The sequence below is a fragment of the Bos taurus genome, chromosome 16 (genome assembly GCF_002263795.3).
Source record: "Bos taurus isolate L1 Dominette 01449 registration number 42190680 breed Hereford chromosome 16, ARS-UCD2.0, whole genome shotgun sequence".
NCBI classification, from domain to species: domain Eukaryota; kingdom Metazoa; phylum Chordata; class Mammalia; order Artiodactyla; family Bovidae; genus Bos; species Bos taurus.
The window spans coordinates 51197643-51215123 of NC_037343.1; the positions used below are offsets into that span (position 1 = coordinate 51197643).

Consider the following 17481-nt stretch of genomic DNA (forward strand, 5'->3'; position numbering starts at 1 on the left):
CCTGGAGCGCAGTACTTCATTCTGTAAGTGCAATTTGTTTATTTTGGAAAAGCCATCACCTGTATTACAGCGCCTAGGGTCCCTGAAAGCTCATACTTACACACATTTGCTCTTGGTGGATACTGTCCCCTTGGCACCTGACATCCTGGGCTCGCAAAGAGGAAGTGGGTGGGACCAGACCCCCAATCACTGGATGATGGCCAGGCTGGGTGTGGTCACCTGTCAGCCTGTCACCAAGGTGAAGTGGCTCAGGCTCCCTCCCGTGTTATGTCATTCTAGGTCTCCTGAGCTACATGGGGACAGAGCAGTATGGGGCCAGGAAGAGGGGACACAGCATCTGGATGTGTGGACGCTGAGGAGGCAGAAGCGAGCGCTGGCCCAGGAGTCCTGGGCTTCTGGGATTCTCATCCAGGACTGTGCTGTGCAGACTTGAGGCTGCAGGAGGCCGTGTGTGCGTGCAGGGCAGTGGAGGCAGAGCAGGCCTTCCCTCGGGGCTTCAGGTCCTGCTATCACAGCCAAGGACATGTGCACCTCTAGCTAAGGAGGAGGCCAGAGGCAGGGAGAAATCCCACAGAGCTGACCCCTGCCCAGGGGTTTTCTCCCTGTTCTGGGGTCAGCTAGCTGATATAGAAGGCTCAAGACAGCCCAGGTGGGCAAACACTACATCCAGGGCCCTGTGACTTCCCCAGCCCACAGACTTGACCCCCAAATAGGGGCAGCTTTTCCATGAACACTGATCCTTCCTGCCCCCCACCTCCAGCACTTCACCCACCCAGAAGAGGCCTAACTACATGGGTGTAACTTGGTAGAGGGTAAAAATGAGACGCTTGGGCAAGGGAGAGGTCGGGTACAGAGCAGATGGCCAGTGACTGCCTTCTCTGTTGAAGCCCGTCTGTGGCCCATGTGCACAATCTGAGTGGCTCCTGACAAGCTCAGCTCACAGGGGAGCCCAGAAAGTTCCATGGTGGGACTGATGGGTCCTGGCTGCCCTGCCCACCTCTGGATCAGGGGAAGCCCACCCCACGTGGGTCCGCCAGCCCCTATGGCAGGTCCAGTAGGGCGTGCTCGGCGTACAGCTTCTGGGAGATGTTGTAGACACGCTCAATAAAGGGCAGGGCCTCATTTAGCATCTCCACAGCCTGTTCGGAGGACCCAACATTCATGGACTCCAAGAAGACCTTGCGTGTGGGCAGCGCACAGAAGGCCACAGTGACAGCCCGGCGGATGATCCAGGGGTGGTAGGTGGCCAGCGAGGCGTTGTAGGAGTCGGTGCAGAGTACGGAGGTGCGTGCATCCTCAGGGCTTGTGCGGACACCTTCCAGGAAGAGCTGCAGCCAGCGCAGCGCACGGTGTAGCCGGAGCACCGTCCGGCAGCCTGAGTCAGGGTGGCGTGAGCGCCGCTCCAGGTCCACCAGTTGGTTGCCCACTTCGTAGGCAACCATGGCCTGCAGGCTGCTGTAGTGCTCCTGTTGGGGGCCGCTTCGCAGCTGGTCCATGATCTGCAGCTTTGTCACGACATCCTTGGAGATGAATGAGAAGATGGTGCCCAGACTATTCAGGAACCTGCAGGAAGAAAGCAGGCACTCTCAGCCTGGGTGTGGGCGAGACCACTCCCACCTCCTGGGCCGCAAGTGAGTATGGCCGACCTGCACTGGGCCGACGGGATACAGGTAGGACGTGTGGCCGGGGAAGCCCCTCGCGCACCTGACCAGCCCCCTCCAGCCAGCGAGGTAGTATTCCAGTAGCACCTCCTCCTTCTCATTGAGACACTGCTTGAAACTGACCAGGACGACTTTCAGATTGAACTCTGACTCCAAGTCATCCATTTTCAACAGGAGCTGGAACACACAGGGGGTTGGGCTGTGGGTTGTCTCCCGGTAAGAAGGCTCCTCTTTGGGTCATTATTTTGGGGAGGGGGAGTAGAGGCAGTTGGAAAGAAACAGCTGGGATCCCATAGCTCCCCAGTGAAAACCCATGAGGACTCCCACCCCCAGGTCAGCCCCTCCTCCCCAGAAGCCACCTTGCTCTGCTTGGGCCACAGCAGGACCCTTTGCTTTCAGCATGGCCCCCCATAACTCAGCCTTCTCAAACCTGATACATCTCACTTGTGGAAAGCATCTGTGCTCAGGTTTTCTTGCTTGTTTACAGTCTGTGTCTCTCCAGGGTGTGTCTGTTCCTACTAACTGGAGAAGTATTTGCTGAGTCCCCACGCACAGCCAGGCAGCCACCTGGGTGCACTGTGAGTGCAACCAACAGCCCAGCCCACTGGGATGACATCCTCGTGGTGGGTGTGTGCGTGTGTGGTTTTTAACAAAGACAGGAAGTCCAACGTAGCAAGTAAAAGGATGAGAACCACGGAGAGACAGACTGTGGGCGGAAGCAGGGGGGGCGTCATGCCCTTCCATGCTTGCAGCTATATCCCAAAACCCAGAACAGAGGCTGTGGGGTCAGCGTTTGCCAGAGGACAGACACCAGATATTCCACCCCTACAGTAACTGGAGCCCGGTGAGAATGTAGGAAGAGGGCAAGGAGATGTCATGTCCCACACAGAAGGAAGGCTGGACATAGGCCCTCCCCCGGTCCCAGGGACTCCAGAAGTGCCCCAGGCCACAGAACTCCTCTAGATTCTGCTGGCATTCCCATAGTCATGCCACTCAAGTGCCCAAGGTTAGCAGGTGCTCCTGGACACCCCAGCCCCTGCCTCCCTGCGTGCCCAGGGCTGCAATGTGGTGTGGCTCTGATGGGCCCTGGAGACTAGGCTGTGTCTCATCTCATTGTCCAGGACAAGATCTTACCCCTTTGGGCACAGGGGTTCCTGGGCCCTCAGTGCTGGAAGTCTTGTGAGAGCCTGCATGGGAGGCGGCCATTTGAGCCGTGGTGAGAGCCCAGCCAAGAGAGCACACGTGGATCCCTTCCATACCATGGGCAAGTCATGCACTGACCTAAGATCTTGTCCCACAGGTTTAGGGAAAATGGGCCAGCACATCCTGCCCTACCCACCACCCAGGTTGCTGGGAGCCTCTGATGGGGCCCAGTGGGTGCTGAGGCCCTGCAGGCCCTATGCCTTTGTCACACGCCTGGCACTAGGTGGAGTGCCCGGTGGTGAGCTCACCCCGTCTTCAGGTGTGGGGGACAGCAGTGCCTGACCTCAGGAAGAAGACACTGGGAGGCTTTCAGCATAACCCTCCCCTCTCTCAGGGCCTCAGTGTCCTGTCCACCAAACAGATGGCCTCTGAGGTCCTCAGGACTACCTTCCTGGTCACCAGCCATCCTGTGGGCCTAGCCTTCCTGCCCGGAACCTGAGCCAGCAGCCAACGGGAGGTGCCAGCAGCCTTTCAGAGCTTGGAAACAACAGGAAGGGCAGTGGCGACGCAGCGGGGTCGGGCAGGCTGCCAGCTCCGAGGAGGTGATGCAGGGAATCGCGAAGGCTCCCCCAGGGGCAGCCCATGGCCCCAAGGTCAGGGCTCGTCCTGAGACTGACGGCAAGCTGAAGGTCCCCAGGAAAAGAGGGCGGCCCTCCGGCACCCCAGGCCCAGAGGGTGGGAGCGGGGAAGTCCTGGAAATCTCGCCTGAGAAGGGGGCTCCAGGTGGCGCCAGGCTGGGACCCACTCGGGTAGGGTGGGCCCCTGTCCTGCGCGGGTCCTGCTCCAGCTGAGTCCCTAGGGAGGGGACAGGGGCTCGGGGTCCAGGCCAGGTCCTCGGCCGCCTCCTCCCACGCCTGGGGGGTCCCGCTCCGACCCCTCGGCAAGACCCAGGCCCAGCTCGGTTGAGCTAGGATTCCTCGGCGCCGCCTTGAGCCCGTCGCGCCACACTCACCTGCGCCTCAGCTGCTCACCTGTGCTGCCGCTGCAGCCGCGGGGCCGGCGGCCCGGACCTCAGCCACAGCTCCACCGCCCCGTCGCCCGGGACTGGCTGCCGGCCGCCCAATCAGAAAGCCCGTTGCGCGGGCCAGCGTTTCCGTCCGGCGCGCCGGAAACTGGCGCCGTTGGGATTGCGCCTGCGCAGTGCGCAGCCGCGAATCAGGTGCGCGTGGCCGGGACCCGGTCGCGGGCCCCGGGGTCTCGTGGGACCGTGGTGGTCCCGCCCGCTCGCTTGGCTTGCCCAGCAGGATGCCCGAGATCAGGGTCACGCCCTTGGGTGAGTGCTGGGCGGCGCGGGGAGCGCCCGAGGAAGGCTGGTTGGGGGCTCCGAGGTCTGGGGACCCCGGGACGTGTCTTCCTCGCCGCGCGGCCCCCCTCCCAGCGCCGGTGCTCAGTGCACCTTCTTCCTGCCTCTGCGTTCGCGCACTCGCTGCCTTCCACCTGTTCCATATGTCTCGAGCCCGGCTTCCCTGCAGCCTCCGTTTACCCGTGAGCCGTTCACCCCACGTCAGTCAGACCTTGTTTTGCTTGACCCGCGCAGCGTTAAAAACAAAAACCAACGTCGCCCCCCGCCCCCCAGCTTGCCTTTTGCGGAAGATGTAAGTGCATAGTTTAAAGGCCCAAACAGTACATTGGTGCGAAGGAGGTACAGTAGGTCACTCAGAATCGGAACAGCCGGGGTTTCTGTGCACAGGTGCCAGGGGCTTTTCGGGAACCTGCCCCCCTGCCACGGCTATATGTCCGCAGCGTCTTCTAGCAGTGTTGTCCCCCGCAGCTCTCCATGCTCTCTTCTGTGGTGCACTCTCAGAATAGCCCACCCAGCCTCCCGCTGCAGTGGCCTAGCCCCTGGCCTACCAGGGCACAGCACGCATCCCGCCCCGCCATAGGTGCCCTCACGCCTCTCCTACCTGTTGGCTCCGGTTCCCCTCTGGCCACTTCAGCCCCACGCTGTCCTCGCACCTGGTTCCTCTCCAGGGGCTTCTGCAGGGTTCTCCTTCCAGCCTCTTTTCCCCTATGGCATCTTTCTCACCGCTCACTTTTGAACAGTCCTGTCTTCTTACTGCTTCTTTTACCCCAAATCCTCGCCGGGCAGTGGGAGAGAGGGGGGCATGGCCGTGCCTCTGACTGGTCCTCCCATACAGGGGCTGGCCAGGATGTGGGCCGAAGCTGCATTTTGGTGTCCATTGCGGGCAAGAACGTCATGCTGGACTGTGGGATGCACATGGGCTTCAGCGACGATGTGAGTCTCGAGGGTGGGATGCCTGGCATCCAGCCCGCTCCTCGGCGTCGTCACCAAGGGACCTGGGCCTCAGAGTCTCAGGCTCTGACTACAGAGGGGGAACAGGGGGGCAAGTGGGCACTGGTAGGAGGGCAGCCCCCACGGTCACCCAACAGGTGGAGCACTTGCATGGGCCAGACTGTACTGGAGCCAGGGCACAGCTGGGGGGTCTCAGCTCTCAGGTACTGGCTCAGCAGCCTGACCTCTGCCCTACATGCTCAGGGGTTCTGAGCAGTTGGTGGCCTCAGTGGGCCTGCAGGGTGTGGATGTCAGGCTCAACTGCACCCTGACCCAGGGGCCGTCCCCACAGCCCTGGCTGCCCGACAGTCACCTGAACCCTGGGTGGGCGGCATCCTGACACTTCTGCTTCTCCCCCCACAGAGGCGCTTCCCCGACTTTTCCTACATCACCCGCAGCGGCCGACTGACCGACTTTCTGGACTGCGTGATCATCAGGTGGGCGCCCTCCCCACCCCAGACCCAACCACCCACCCAAGTGGCATCCTGGTTCGTGTTGCCCTGAGCCCCTTCCTGTTCCTTCCTGGAACGTGAAGCTGATCCCACAGTAACTGCCTGCTGGTGGCGTCGCTGGACACCTGGGCCTGAGTCCCTTTTGCCCTCTCCCTCTTCCATGTTCAGGGCCGTGTCTGACACACAGTAGGCCCTCAGTGAGCAGAGGAATGGCAGTAGGGTTGCTGAATGGGGGGTTGGGGGGCATCCAGCTGACTGGTGCTGCGCCCGCAGCCACTTCCACCTGGACCACTGCGGGGCACTCCCCTACTTCAGTGAGATGGTGGGCTACGATGGGCCGATCTACATGACCCAGCCCACCCAAGCCATCTGCCCCATCCTGCTGGAGGACTACCGCAAAATTGCCGTGGACAAGAAGGGCGAGGCCAACTTCTTCACGTCCCAGATGATCAAGGACTGCATGAAGAAAGTGGTGGCCGTCCACCTCCACCAGACAGTGCAGGTCAGCCCCCCACTACCCGCCCCCAACTCACTCTGCTGCCATCCCAGGGACCCTTGGAGGCAGAAGGTGAGCGTGGGGCCCAGCTCAGATCCAGCACTGAGCAGGGCCCCTGCCACTCCCTGGCTCTGCCTGAGTGCGTGGAAGAGGCCAAAGAGGGCCACTGTGCCATCTGAGTACATAGGAGCAGGCCGGGTGGGTCAGAGACCAGAGTGTGGGCTCACTGCAGTGGACTGACTCAGGGTGGAGGGGTAAGACTTGAGGCAGGCGAGTGACATCAAATGTAAAATTTATAACAAGGATTATGGATTTGTCTTCTTCTCAAGAGTCTAGGTTTTGCTTGTTTTCATGAGTCTGACATTTGGGGTCATCTTATTTTTCAGGTTGAACCCTTTGTCGAGTTGAATCATTCTGTGTATCCTCAATAATGCTTTATCTTTGAGTCTACCTTTCTGGCGAAAGCTCGCCCCTCCCACACCTTGAATCCTTGCCCTTCCTAGTACTTTTATCCTTTCTGCTGCATATTTTATTTTTGTTTTTTGGCTGCACTGTGTAGCATGTGGGATCTTAGTTTCTTGACCAAGGATCAGACCTGCTCCCCTTGCTGTGGAAGTGCAGAGTCTTAACCACTGGACCAGTAGGGAAGTCCCTCTGCATCATATTTTAAATGTGACTCTTTTCCACGGCTTGGGTTTAATGCAACCTGATGGCCTGTCCTGTAGGAGAGGTGTGCACTCCACGTGTAATAATTTGGGATTTAGGTGTATCTTCTTCCGTTTACTTCCCGTTTGTCCATCCTGTTCTATGTTTTATTTCCTTTGTTGTCTTTTTCCGGACTGAGTCTTTAAAACTCCATTTGTCCTCTTATTTTGTAAGTAATTATATGTTCTTTCGTAATTCTTCTTGTGGCAGAGATTACAAAACACATCCATGACAACTCAGCTCTAAGGTACTTGGAACTTTTGCCTCTTTCCTGGACAATGAAAGCGTCTCAGAGCATCTTAAATTCACTTACCCCTCTCCTACTCACCAGCTCTTGTTTCCATATAGCAGGATTTTAATTCTGTCAGCCTATGAGGCCCCAAGGCCCTCACCATTTGCCACGTACCATCTGCATTACCCTAGCTGTGTCCCTGCTCCTTCCCATGTTCTTCACTTCATATTTGCAATGAAGAGCATCAGTATGGATCTGCTGGTGATGAATGTTCTCAACTTTATTTGTCTGCAGATGGGTTTATTTCGCCTTTATTATTAAAGACTTTCTCCCTTAGGTTCAGAATTCTAGGGCAGCAGGTACTACCAGGACTCAAGTCTTCCATCTGCTATTTGTAGGAGAATTCTCTTGGGCGACTTGTGGGATTCTGTCCTTTCCTGCAGACTGGCAGGTGGCTGTGCTGGCTCCACCTGTTCCCTTCCTGCTCAGGTGTGAGGCCCTGGAGCTGCCCCCAGCTCCCTCCAGGCTGAATAGAGATCTTTCTCCTCCAGACCCTCCATTGTCCTCATGTCTATATTTCATGCTGGATAGCCTTTTCTATTTATTTTAGTTCATTAATTCTTTTCTTGGTTGTGTATAATGAGCTGTTAAATTCATCTGTTGAATTTTCTTTTTAAAGTTGAAATATAATTGACTTACAATATTACATGTTGCAGGAATGCAGTACAGTGACTCATGGTTTGTAAAGGCTATACTTCATGTGTCAGTCAGTTCAGTTCAGTTGCTCAGTCATGTCCAACTCTCTGCAACCCCATGGACTGCAGCATGCCAGGCTTCCCTGTCCATCACCAACTCCTGGAGCTTGCTCAAAGTCATGTCCATTGAGTCGGTGATGCCATCCAACCATCTCATCCTCTGTCATCGTCTTCTCCTGCTGCCTTCAGTCTTTCTCAGCATCAGGGTCTTTTCCAGTGAGGCAGTTCTTCCCATCAGGTGGCCAAAGTATTGGAGTTTCAGCTTCAGCATCAGTCCTTCCAGTGAATATTCAGGACTGATTTCCTTTAGGAGATCAGTAAAGGCTACACTTCATGTATAGTTATTGTAAAATATTGGCACTCTTCTCTGTGCTGTACAGTGTATCCTTGTAACTTATTTGATGCATAAGAGCCTGTACCTCTTAATCCCCCATGCTTCTCACCTTTTCTCTCTTCCCTCTTCCTACTAGTAGTTTGTTCTCTATGTCTGTGAGCCTTGTTTGGTTTTTGTTACATTCACTAGTTGTATTTTTTTATATATCACACATTAAGTGATACAATACAGTATTTGTCTTCCCATCTGACTTATCTCACTTAGCATAATGCCTTCCAAGTCCATCCATGTTGCTATAAATGGCAAAATTTCATCTTTTAAACGAGTAGTAGTCCTGTGTGTCTGTGTATACCACATCTTTATCCATTCATCTGTTGAGGGGCATTTAGGTTGATTCCATATCCTGGCTATTGTAAATAGTAAACAGTAAACATTTGGGTGCATGTTATCTTTTCGAATTACTGTTTTCTCTGGATGTATGCCCAGGAGTAGGATTGCTGGATCATATGGCAACTCTAATTCTGGCTTTTTGAGGAACCTCCATACCATTCTCCATAGTGGCTGCACCGATTTACATTCCCACCAACAGTATAGGAGGGTTCCCTTTTCTCCACATTCTCTGTATTATTTATTATTTGTAGACTTTTTTGTAAAGTGGTACCTTATTGTAGTCTTAAGTTGCAATTCTATGTTAATTAGCAGTGATAAGTATCTTTTCAGGAGCATGTTGGCCAGCTGTATGTCTTCTTTGGAGAAATGTCTGTTTAGATCTTCTGCCCATTTTTGGATTTTGGAGGTGTTTTTTTTTTTTTTTTTAATAATTTTTGTTTTTGGCTGCACTGGTCTTTGTTACTGTGCATAGACTTTTCGCTAGTTGTGGTGAGCAGGGACTACTCTCTAGTTGCAGTGTGTTGGCTTCTTATTGCAGTGGCTTCTCTTGTTGCGAAGCACAAGAGCTTCAGTAGTTGTGGCCCATGGCTCAGGAGTTGTAGTGCACGGGCTTAGATGCCCTGCAGCGAGTGGAATCTTCTTGGACCAGGGATTGAACTCACGTCCCCTGCAGTAGCAGGCAGATTCTTAATCACTGGATAACCAGGGAAGTCCTGAGTTGTTTTTCTGATAATTGAGCTGTATGAGCTGTTTGTGTATTTTGGAGATTAATACCTTGTCGACTGCATCATAAGCAAATATTTTCTCCCATTCTGTAGGTTGTCTTTTTGTTTTGTTTATGGTTTCCTTTGCTGTGCAAAAGCTTCTGAGTTTAATTTAGGTCCCATTTGTTTACATTTGTTATTTCCATTACTCTAGGAGACGGATCCAAAAAGATACTGCTGTTATTTATGCTGCAGAGTATCCTGTCTTTGTTTTCTTCTAAGGCTTTTATGGTGTCTGCTCTTTAACATTTAGGCCTTTAATCTGTTTTATTTTTGTATGTGGTGCTAAAGTTTTAATTTTATTCTTTTACATGTATCTGTCCAGTGTTTACAGCACCATTTATTAAAGAGACTCTCTTTTCTCCATTGTATGGTCTTGCCTCCTTTGTCGTAGATTAATTGACCGTAAGTGTGTGGGTTTATTTCTAGACTTTCTATCCTGCTCCACTTATCTGTATTTCTGTTTTTGTGCCAGTATCAGATTGCTTTGATTACTGTAGCTTTGTAGTAGTCTGAAGTCAGGGAGCCTGATAACTCCAGTTCTGTTTTTCTTCATTTTTCTCTCCGTTTACCATGTAGATTTGATGATTGTAGCTTTTCAGCATAGTCTAAAATTGAGGAGTGTGATTCCTTCAGCTATGTTCTTTGTCAAGATTCTTTTGGCTTTTTAGGGTCTTTTGTGTTTCCACACAAATTTTAAAATTATTTGTTCTTGTTCTGTGAAAAATTTGTTCTTGTTCTGTGAAAAATGGTTATGTTGATGTGCTATGTACTCAGCTGCTCAGTCATGTCCAACTCTGTGTGATCCTATGGACTGCAGCCCACCAGGCTCCTGTGTCCATGGGATTCTCCAGGCAAGAATACTGGAGTGAGTTGCCATTTCCTCCTCCCAGGGATCTTCCCAACCCAGGGATCAAACCTGCATCTCTTGCATTTCCTGCATTGGCAGGCAGATTTTTTTTACCACTGAGCCATCGGGAAAGCCTCAGTATTTTAATAGGGATTGCACTGACTATGTAGATTGCTTTGGGTAGTATGGCTCTATTGAATTCTTAATTTGGGTTATAGTTTTCTCATTTTAAGATTTCCACTGTATTTAATAGTTTCTAGTCTTTTGCTAATATTCTTAATTCTTTCTCTGAATGTGTTAAAAGCAATCCTTTTAAAGCCTGTGCTTGAAAACCCCAGGTGCCCCGAGTCTGCTTCTGTAGACTGTTGTTTCTCCTCTTTCCTTCCCTATTGTCCCATTTCCTGTGTCCAGTTGCTTCTGACCAGAACTGGATGTTGCATATGGAAAAAAAACTGGCATAGTGAAAGGCTGGAATGATGTCCCAGACTCCACCTCCCAGCCCTCTGACCGGTGCAGCCCACAGACCTGAGGTCAGCCCTCTTCTCTGCAGGTGGACGATGAGCTGGAAATCAAGGCTTACTATGCGGGCCATGTGCTGGGGGCGGCCATGTTCCAGATTAAAGTGGGCTCAGAGTCTGTGGTGTACACGGTCAGTGGAAACTTGGGGCACAGGAAGGGCTGCCTGGTTGAGGAGAGGGAGGAGGCCCCTCCTCATCACCACATTCTTTGCCAGGGGGACTACAACATGACCCCAGACCGGCATTTGGGGTAAGCAGGCCTGTGCATTTGTTTCATTCATGGAGGTCCCTGCAAGGGTATAGTGACCCTCAGCGGGGTGTGTCGGGTACCTGAGTGGTCTGTATCACTGTCCCCTGGGTGTCCTCCTATCTCCCTTCAAGCGTTGCGGCCTGGGCCTGTGCAGAGAAGGCAGGCTGCCCGCCAGAGGGTACAGGAGGGCCGTGGCCGTGTACAGCCTAGCTCCCGTGTGGACTGTCCCCCTCTGGCCACCCCCACCTGTGTTCTAGCGCCGCCTGGATTGATAAGTGCCGGCCCAGCCTGCTCATCACAGAGTCCACCTATGCCACCACCATCCGGGACTCCAAGCGCTGCAGGGAGCGAGACTTCCTGAAGAAGGTCCACGAGACCGTGGAGCGCGGTGGGAAGGTAGCTGGTGAGGGCGCAGGGGCCCCGGGTGGGACTTGCCACATGTGCCCCGGCCATGCTGCACAGGTCTTTTGGCTTTCCGGCATGTGGTCAGGGTAGGGACAGAGGGAGGAAGGTTTGCTCAGCCCTGGGAAGACCCTTCCGCCAGGGCTTATTCACCCCTCATACCTCAGACCCCAGTGAAGGGCTGGCCAGAGTGTCTGCTGACCACTGGTCAGTTTTGCTGGGACAAAATAGGAGCTACACACAATTGTCACAGGGCCTCAAGCCCCCAGAGCTGCCAGCAGGGCTGGTCTTCTGAGAAGGCAGCCATAGGGAGTGACTGCCTGCCCGTGTGGTTTGGGCTTGACACAGTTGGAGGGGGACAGCATGGCCAGGGGTTCCTGCCCAAGCTGGCCTCACAGCCCCACCCCACAGGTGCTGATCCCTGTGTTTGCACTGGGCCGTGCTCAGGAGCTCTGCATCCTGCTGGAGACCTTCTGGTAGGTGCAGCCCAAGATGGTTGTTTTAAGCCTTGTGCTGCTAGCTGTGGGTGGGGGAACACCCTTCCTGGCACTGGACTTGACCCAGGCTGAGGGCACATGGGGGTCACTGGCTGGCCCTGCTCCACAGTCTCCCCACCATGCCCTGTTCTGGCTGCAGGGAGCGCATGGACCTGAAAGCCCCCATCTACTTCTCCACGGGCCTGACAGAGAAGGCCAATCACTACTACAAACTCTTCATTCCCTGGACCAACCAGAAGATACGGAAGACCTTTGTACAGAGGAACATGTTCGAGTTCAAGCACATCAAGGCCTTTGACCGGGCATTTGCTGACAGCCCAGGACCCATGGTGTGCCCCGGTGCAGCTGGGGGGGGGCAGGGAGTTCCACCAGGCTCAGGCTCGCTTGCAGGGTGCAGTGTGCCTCTGTGCTGGGAAGATGGGAGGGCAGAAGGCTCTGAGGGTAGGGGGAGCATCTGCTGCCCTGACTGTCCCCACATTTGCCCCGAAGGTCGTGTTTGCAACCCCGGGGATGCTGCATGCTGGCCAGTCACTACAGATCTTCCGGAAGTGGGCAGGGAACGAGAAGAACATGGTGAGGGGTCTGGGCCCCAGGGCTGGCTCCTTGGGGGCAGGGGCTGCCCTGGCTAGGGGCTTGCTGCCATTAGGAGGAGCAGGCTGGGCATGCTGGTGCCTGGGGTCTGACCCAGGCTGACTCTCACTGTGTCTTGGACCATCTGCACCAGGCAGGAAAGCCCCTGGCTTCCTGAGCGCCATCATGGGGGTCAGGCCTGGGTGGGCTTGTGCTGAGACCACTGAGCCTGCTTCTGCAGGGTCTGCAGTGGGCCCTGAAGGGGAGGGCTCTCCATCAAGGGTTCAGGTTCAGGTGGGCAGAAGGGTGGGTGGGGGGAATGTCCCAGGAGGAAGCCCCGAGGCAGGAGGTGCAGGGGAGCCACTCGTCTATCCCTCCCTCCCACAGGTCATCATGCCTGGCTACTGCGTGCAGGGCACCGTGGGTCACAAGATCCTCAGTGGGCAGCGCAAGCTGGAGATGGAGGGGCGGCAGGTGGTGAGTCCTCACCTCTCTCTACCAGCCCTGTGGATCCCACTTGGGTGGGTGGAGGCCCTCGGAACCACCACCTGTGCTGATGGCCCACATACTGCGATGTTACAGCTGGAGGTCAAGATGCAGGTGGAGTACATGTCCTTCAGTGCCCACGCAGATGCCAAGGGCATCATGCAGCTGGTGGGCCAGGCGGAGCCAGAGAATGTGCTGCTGGTGCACGGCGAGGCCAAGAAGATGGAGTTTCTGAAGCAGAAGATTGAGCAGGAATTCCGTAGGCAGTCCAGGCAAGGGTAGGGGAGTGGGGGGGTCTGGTGCAGGCGGGGCCCTCCAGCCTGGACTGAGGCTCTCTCCATCTCCCGGCCAGGGGTCAACTGCTACATGCCGGCCAACGGCGAGACGGTGACGCTGCCCACAAGCCCCAGCATCCCTGTGGGCATCTCACTGGGGCTGCTGAAGCGGGAGATGGCACAGGGTGAGTGGCAAGGCCAGCTGCGGTGGGGGTTGGGGGGCAGGGCAGCTGCTGGGCAGGTGGCCCCATTCACAGTGCTAACCAGTGCCCCATCCCCACAGGGCTGCTCCCTGACGCCAAGAAGCCTCGGCTCTTGCACGGCACCCTGATCATGAAGGACAGTGTGAGTGCTGCAGTCGCCATGGGGCTGGGGGGCTGTCTCTGCCGGCTCTGACCCACTCTTCCCCCACAGAACTTCCGGCTCGTGTCCTCAGAGCAGGCCCTCAAGGAGTTGGGCCTGGCCGAGCACCAGCTGCGCTTCACCTGCCGTGTACACCTGCACGACACACGCAAGGAGCAGGAGATGGCCATGCGCGTGTACAGCCACCTGAAGAGGTAGGCGTCCTGGCCGCCCTTCCCCATGGGTGCAGGGCACACGTGGGGGCGCCAGGCTGGGCCTCACTGGGATTCCCTGCAGTGTCCTCAAGGACCACTGTGTGCAGCACCTTCCTGACGGCTCCGTGACCGTGGAGTCCATCTTAGTCCAGGCCGCTGCCCACTCCGAGGACCCAGGCACCAAGGTGCTACTGGTCTCCTGGACCTACCAGGTGAGGGCAGGACTGGTTGGGTCTCCCTATCACCCGGGGCAGGCGGGTCAGGGGGATAGACCAACAGCCCTTCTTGCCTGTGGCTGCAGGACGAGGAGCTAGGAAGCTACCTCACATCTCTGCTCAAGAAGGGCCTGCCCCAGGCCAGCTGAAGCCCCGTGGACAGTAGAGGGACCTGGCTTGTGCTCCAGGACCGTCTATGCCCCCGTCTTCCCCGTGTCCTTGGGTGTAGATCCCATCGCTCATCTGTGTAGAGAACACAGGGCCACGTACCTGCTCGAGTGGCTGCTTTTGGCCAAAGAAACGGATCTGGGAGGCTTTTCACCTTTTATTTCTACTCCTGGCCTCCCAGGAGATGGGTGGGGGCTCTTGGGGTGTTGATCTCCAATAAAAACCACCACAGGCTGTCTGGGCGTCTTCCTTTCTGATGCTTTCTCCTGCACCACTCCTCTGTGGCAACCCACCTGGGCAGGTGCCCAGGGAAGTGGGGACTTGTGGCAGGTACAGGCTTGCTGTGGTTGCTGCACGGTGCAGGGCAGGTCAAGCAGCGGAGCAGCAGAGGGTTACCTGTGACTTCTGTACTGGGTCTCTGAGGGCCTGCGAGGAGGCTGCATGGAGGTGGGACCTATGGACAGACCCCAGGTCATCCTGGGGGCAAGAAGGTCCCTACAAGGGCCAGGCGAGAGCCTTCCATGGAACTGCAGAGCCCCTGCCTTTGCCCCAGAGTTCAAGTCCCTCCACCCAGTGCTGCCGACTGGATCCTCTCAGCTTCCCTCCCCGCCTCCACCACCCAGGGCCAGGTCAGGACGGGGCTTGGCTGAGGGGCTATGGCACCCACTCCAGGCTACCTGCCTTTGGGCTTTCCTGGGGTATGGCACTGCCACCAAGCACCCTTCTTCTGGTGAAGGCTCAACCTTGGGCAGGGTCAGCCAGTCAGGGTACAAGCAGGGACCTCCTCAGGTCACTTCCTCTTACCAAGGCCTTCGTAGAGCACTGATTTCAAGAACAAGCCATGGGCAGGGGCCACACGGGACTGGTGTTTCCCCAGGGGGTCCCGGCTCTCCAGAATGGCTTTCACCTGAGCAGGCATCAAAGCCCCCAGCCCCACGGCTACAAGTACAGCAGTCATTCTCCGCACCTGTGACCCAAAGCAAACACTGCTGCAGCTGCTCAAGCCCCAGGCCCCACCCCCAGGGAAGACCCCAGGCTGGAGCTCACCTGTTTGTACAAGAAGGACTGGCTCTCAAACTCCATGCTCCAGAACTGCAACTGCCTGCAGACACAGACACCTCACAGTGTGACCTATGGCTTCCCACCCTGGGGTCCAAATGCCACCCCCCTCCTGCTTTACTGTAATTGAGCCCAGTGAAAGGGAGACTAAAGCCAGATGACTGGTGCTTGTGAGGTGACTGTAGAGCTGTCGGGGCTGAGGTCCTGGTGTGAGCTCAGAGGCAACTGTAAGGCAGCCCTGGGCTCTTCAGCAGGAGCTGGAGGCTGGGCCTAACTGGGAAGGCTCTGGAATCCAGTAGCTGCTGGATGGCTGGAGGCCCTGGGACAGTGAGGGTGGGGTGAGGTGGGGGGCAGTAGAAACAACCCTTGTCAGCCTAGACCAGAACCACTGGCCTGGTGTTTCTCCCCCAGGAGAACCTTGTCCTTGACCACCAGGATTCATCTGAGTTGGTGAGCTCTGCCTTCCGGACCGAGGCTCATGGGTCTAGAAGGCCCACACCATGGCTGACAGCCACCCTCTTCTTCCCAGAAGCTGGATGGGTGGGTACCCAGGGAGCCCCAAGTGCAGCACTAGGGAAGGTTCTGGAGCTAAATCTAGCCTTTGCAGCCTCCAGACCGGAGTGCAGGCTGCTCTTCTCACCTGCTTTCCTCGGGGAGGACAAAGGGGCTGGCGGGGTCGGGGGACACAGAGGCCCGGCGCAAGGTGCGCACCGGGCTGGAGGCTGGGCTGCCAGCCGACTGGAAGGCACTGAAGTCATGTGTCCCCAGGAGGTGCTGGGCGGCTTCCTGCATGGCAGCCACATCCAAGCAGCTGCAGGGAGCCAAATGAGTGGTCAGGAGCGAATGGCTGGCCAGGCAGGCCTGGCAAGCCCCTGCTCACTCAAACCACTCACTCTGCCTGAAGCGCCCAGCACCGGTTTCGTTCAAATACAGGCAGCCTGTCAGGCCTGGGGCAGCCGGTAGCTAGGCGGTACAGGTAGGTCCTGGATATGGCTGCATGGCGGGCATGGAAGTGGCTGGGTACACGGAAGGCCTGTAGCACCCTGTGGGAGCGAGACCAGGAATGACCCCCTGCCGCAGCGATGTGACACCTTGGCATCTCCCCCATCACCCCAAGGAGTTCTGTCCTCACCTCCCGCCTCTACCATAGTGTACGATCCCAGGAGAGCGGTGCTCACCTGATTGCAGGGTGCTTCAGGTGGGTGTTGAGGGCTTCCGTCAGGACCTCAGGGGAGAAGGGTGGCAGGTCTGAGCGGCGCTGGATGTCCAGGTGCGCCGCGTTACTTAGGGCGTGGACCCCAGCATCCGTGCGGCTGGAAATGGTGAACTTTACCGGCATCACGGAGTTCAGCCGCTCTGCGGCCTCCTAGGGGTGTATAAGATACAGATGGGCCGGGCTCCCATCTGCCTCTCCCCGGGGTCGCCCTCCTCCCTCCCGGGCACGGGCCTGGAGCTCACCTCTAGGTAGTTCTGGACTCCGACGGCGCGCTGGACGCCCCTGACGGCCGCGACCCCGCTGCGGGCAGGGAAGGTGGAAGTTAGAGCGCGGAGGCTGCTTAGCCCGGGGCCCCGCCCGCCCCGCCCACTGTGATCAAAGGCGGCCGTTCCACCCTGGCTGCCCGGGCCGGAGGCCGGAGGTGAGGACCCTAAACTCAGCCTCTGCCATCCCCTCGGGCGCCAGTCCTCGGCTGCTTTCCGGCTCGAGCTTGGGTGCTCCCCGCGGCGCCGGGCTCCACGAGGGGGTCGCGGGCACGGGTAGGAGGCTCAGAGGACGTACTTAAAGTCCGTTCCCAAGTACTGGAAGTACACGAGGTAGCGCGCCGGCACCGAGCCCGCGCCCATAGCCAGACTGGACAAGGTGGAGCCGCAGGAGCTGAGCGGGACAGGCGGAGAGCCAGGCAGATTGGGACCGCACGTGGGGCTACGCGCGCGCGCACCCCGTCTGTCTACGCCCCCTGGCCGCTCCGGCGCTTGCGCCTGTGCTCTCGCCCCGCCCAGACAGCCTAGCAAGGCTGCCCAGGGCTGGGGAGCCGAGGCGGGACTAGACTTAGGGAGCGGATGCAAAGTCCCCACCCAGGGGAAACGCCGCCGCAGCCTCTCGCAGACCCGCAAGCTCCCGCGCCCACCCCACTAGCACCCACCCCAATCCTCCCGCCGCGGTCCGGATGAGCGCATGTTGCCAATCCCCCAGGTTGCCTAAGGCCGAATCGCAGGAGCGCGCGCGGCCCAGCGGCTCCTGAGACTGCTACTGGCCCCATCCACTCTTCCGACCCGCTGCCGGGACGAAGGGGGCGGGACGTCGGAGCGTTTGGCGACGCTCCCCGGCGGTGACAGCGGGCGGCGCGCGCG

The 17481-nt window shown here is 57.0% G+C and overlaps 3 protein-coding genes across 12 annotated transcripts; 1 reads left to right on the plus strand and 2 right to left on the minus strand.

The window, feature by feature from the left end:
* Nucleotides 1-19: 19 nt before the first annotated feature.
* Nucleotides 20-3900, minus strand: CPTP (ceramide-1-phosphate transfer protein). 6 transcript variants are annotated; one of them, XM_059875271.1, is made up of 4 exons: nt 3817-3900; nt 2092-2183; nt 1705-1838; nt 20-1563 (listed from the first exon to the last, which is right to left on the minus strand). In XM_059875271.1, the coding sequence occupies exons 2-4, from the start codon at nt 2116-2118 to the stop codon at nt 1041-1043; spliced, it is 684 nt and encodes a 227-aa protein (XP_059731254.1). In that variant the 5' UTR covers nt 2119-2183; nt 3817-3900; the 3' UTR covers nt 20-1040. The 6 variants fall into 6 exon arrangements, with proteins under 6 accessions (XP_059731254.1, XP_005217095.1, XP_059731256.1 ...); XM_005217038.4 differs by lacking the exon at nt 2092-2183 and having other exon boundaries at nt 3836-3900; XM_059875273.1 differs by lacking the exon at nt 2092-2183 and having other exon boundaries at nt 1647-1838; nt 3836-3900.
* A 115-nt stretch (nt 3901-4015) lies between these two features.
* On the plus strand, nt 4016-14309 carry INTS11 (integrator complex subunit 11). The gene is made up of 17 exons (NM_001101108.1): nt 4016-4137; nt 5003-5100; nt 5521-5594; nt 5883-6111; nt 10686-10784; nt 10869-10903; nt 11161-11299; nt 11717-11781; nt 11942-12131; nt 12292-12375; nt 12760-12849; nt 12955-13117; nt 13211-13318; nt 13417-13478; nt 13548-13690; nt 13773-13902; nt 13992-14309. Exons 1-17 carry the CDS (start codon nt 4110-4112, stop codon nt 14052-14054), a joined length of 1800 nt encoding a protein of 599 aa, NP_001094578.1. The 5' UTR covers nt 4016-4109; the 3' UTR covers nt 14055-14309.
* On the minus strand, nt 14218-17457 carry PUSL1 (pseudouridine synthase like 1). Of its 5 annotated transcripts, none has more exons than XM_002694135.6 (8): nt 16910-17454; nt 16591-16648; nt 16311-16498; nt 16026-16175; nt 15773-15943; nt 15121-15175; nt 14878-15040; nt 14218-14527 (listed from the first exon to the last, which is right to left on the minus strand). In XM_002694135.6, exons 1-8 carry the CDS (start codon nt 16972-16974, stop codon nt 14466-14468), a joined length of 912 nt encoding a protein of 303 aa, XP_002694181.1. In that variant the 5' UTR covers nt 16975-17454; the 3' UTR covers nt 14218-14465. The 5 variants fall into 5 exon arrangements, with proteins under 5 accessions (XP_002694181.1, XP_059731756.1, XP_010811744.1 ...); XM_005217199.5 differs by having other exon boundaries at nt 14461-14550; nt 16910-17455; XM_059875773.1 differs by having other exon boundaries at nt 14218-14895; nt 16910-17457.
* Nucleotides 17458-17481: the final 24 nt, after the last annotated feature.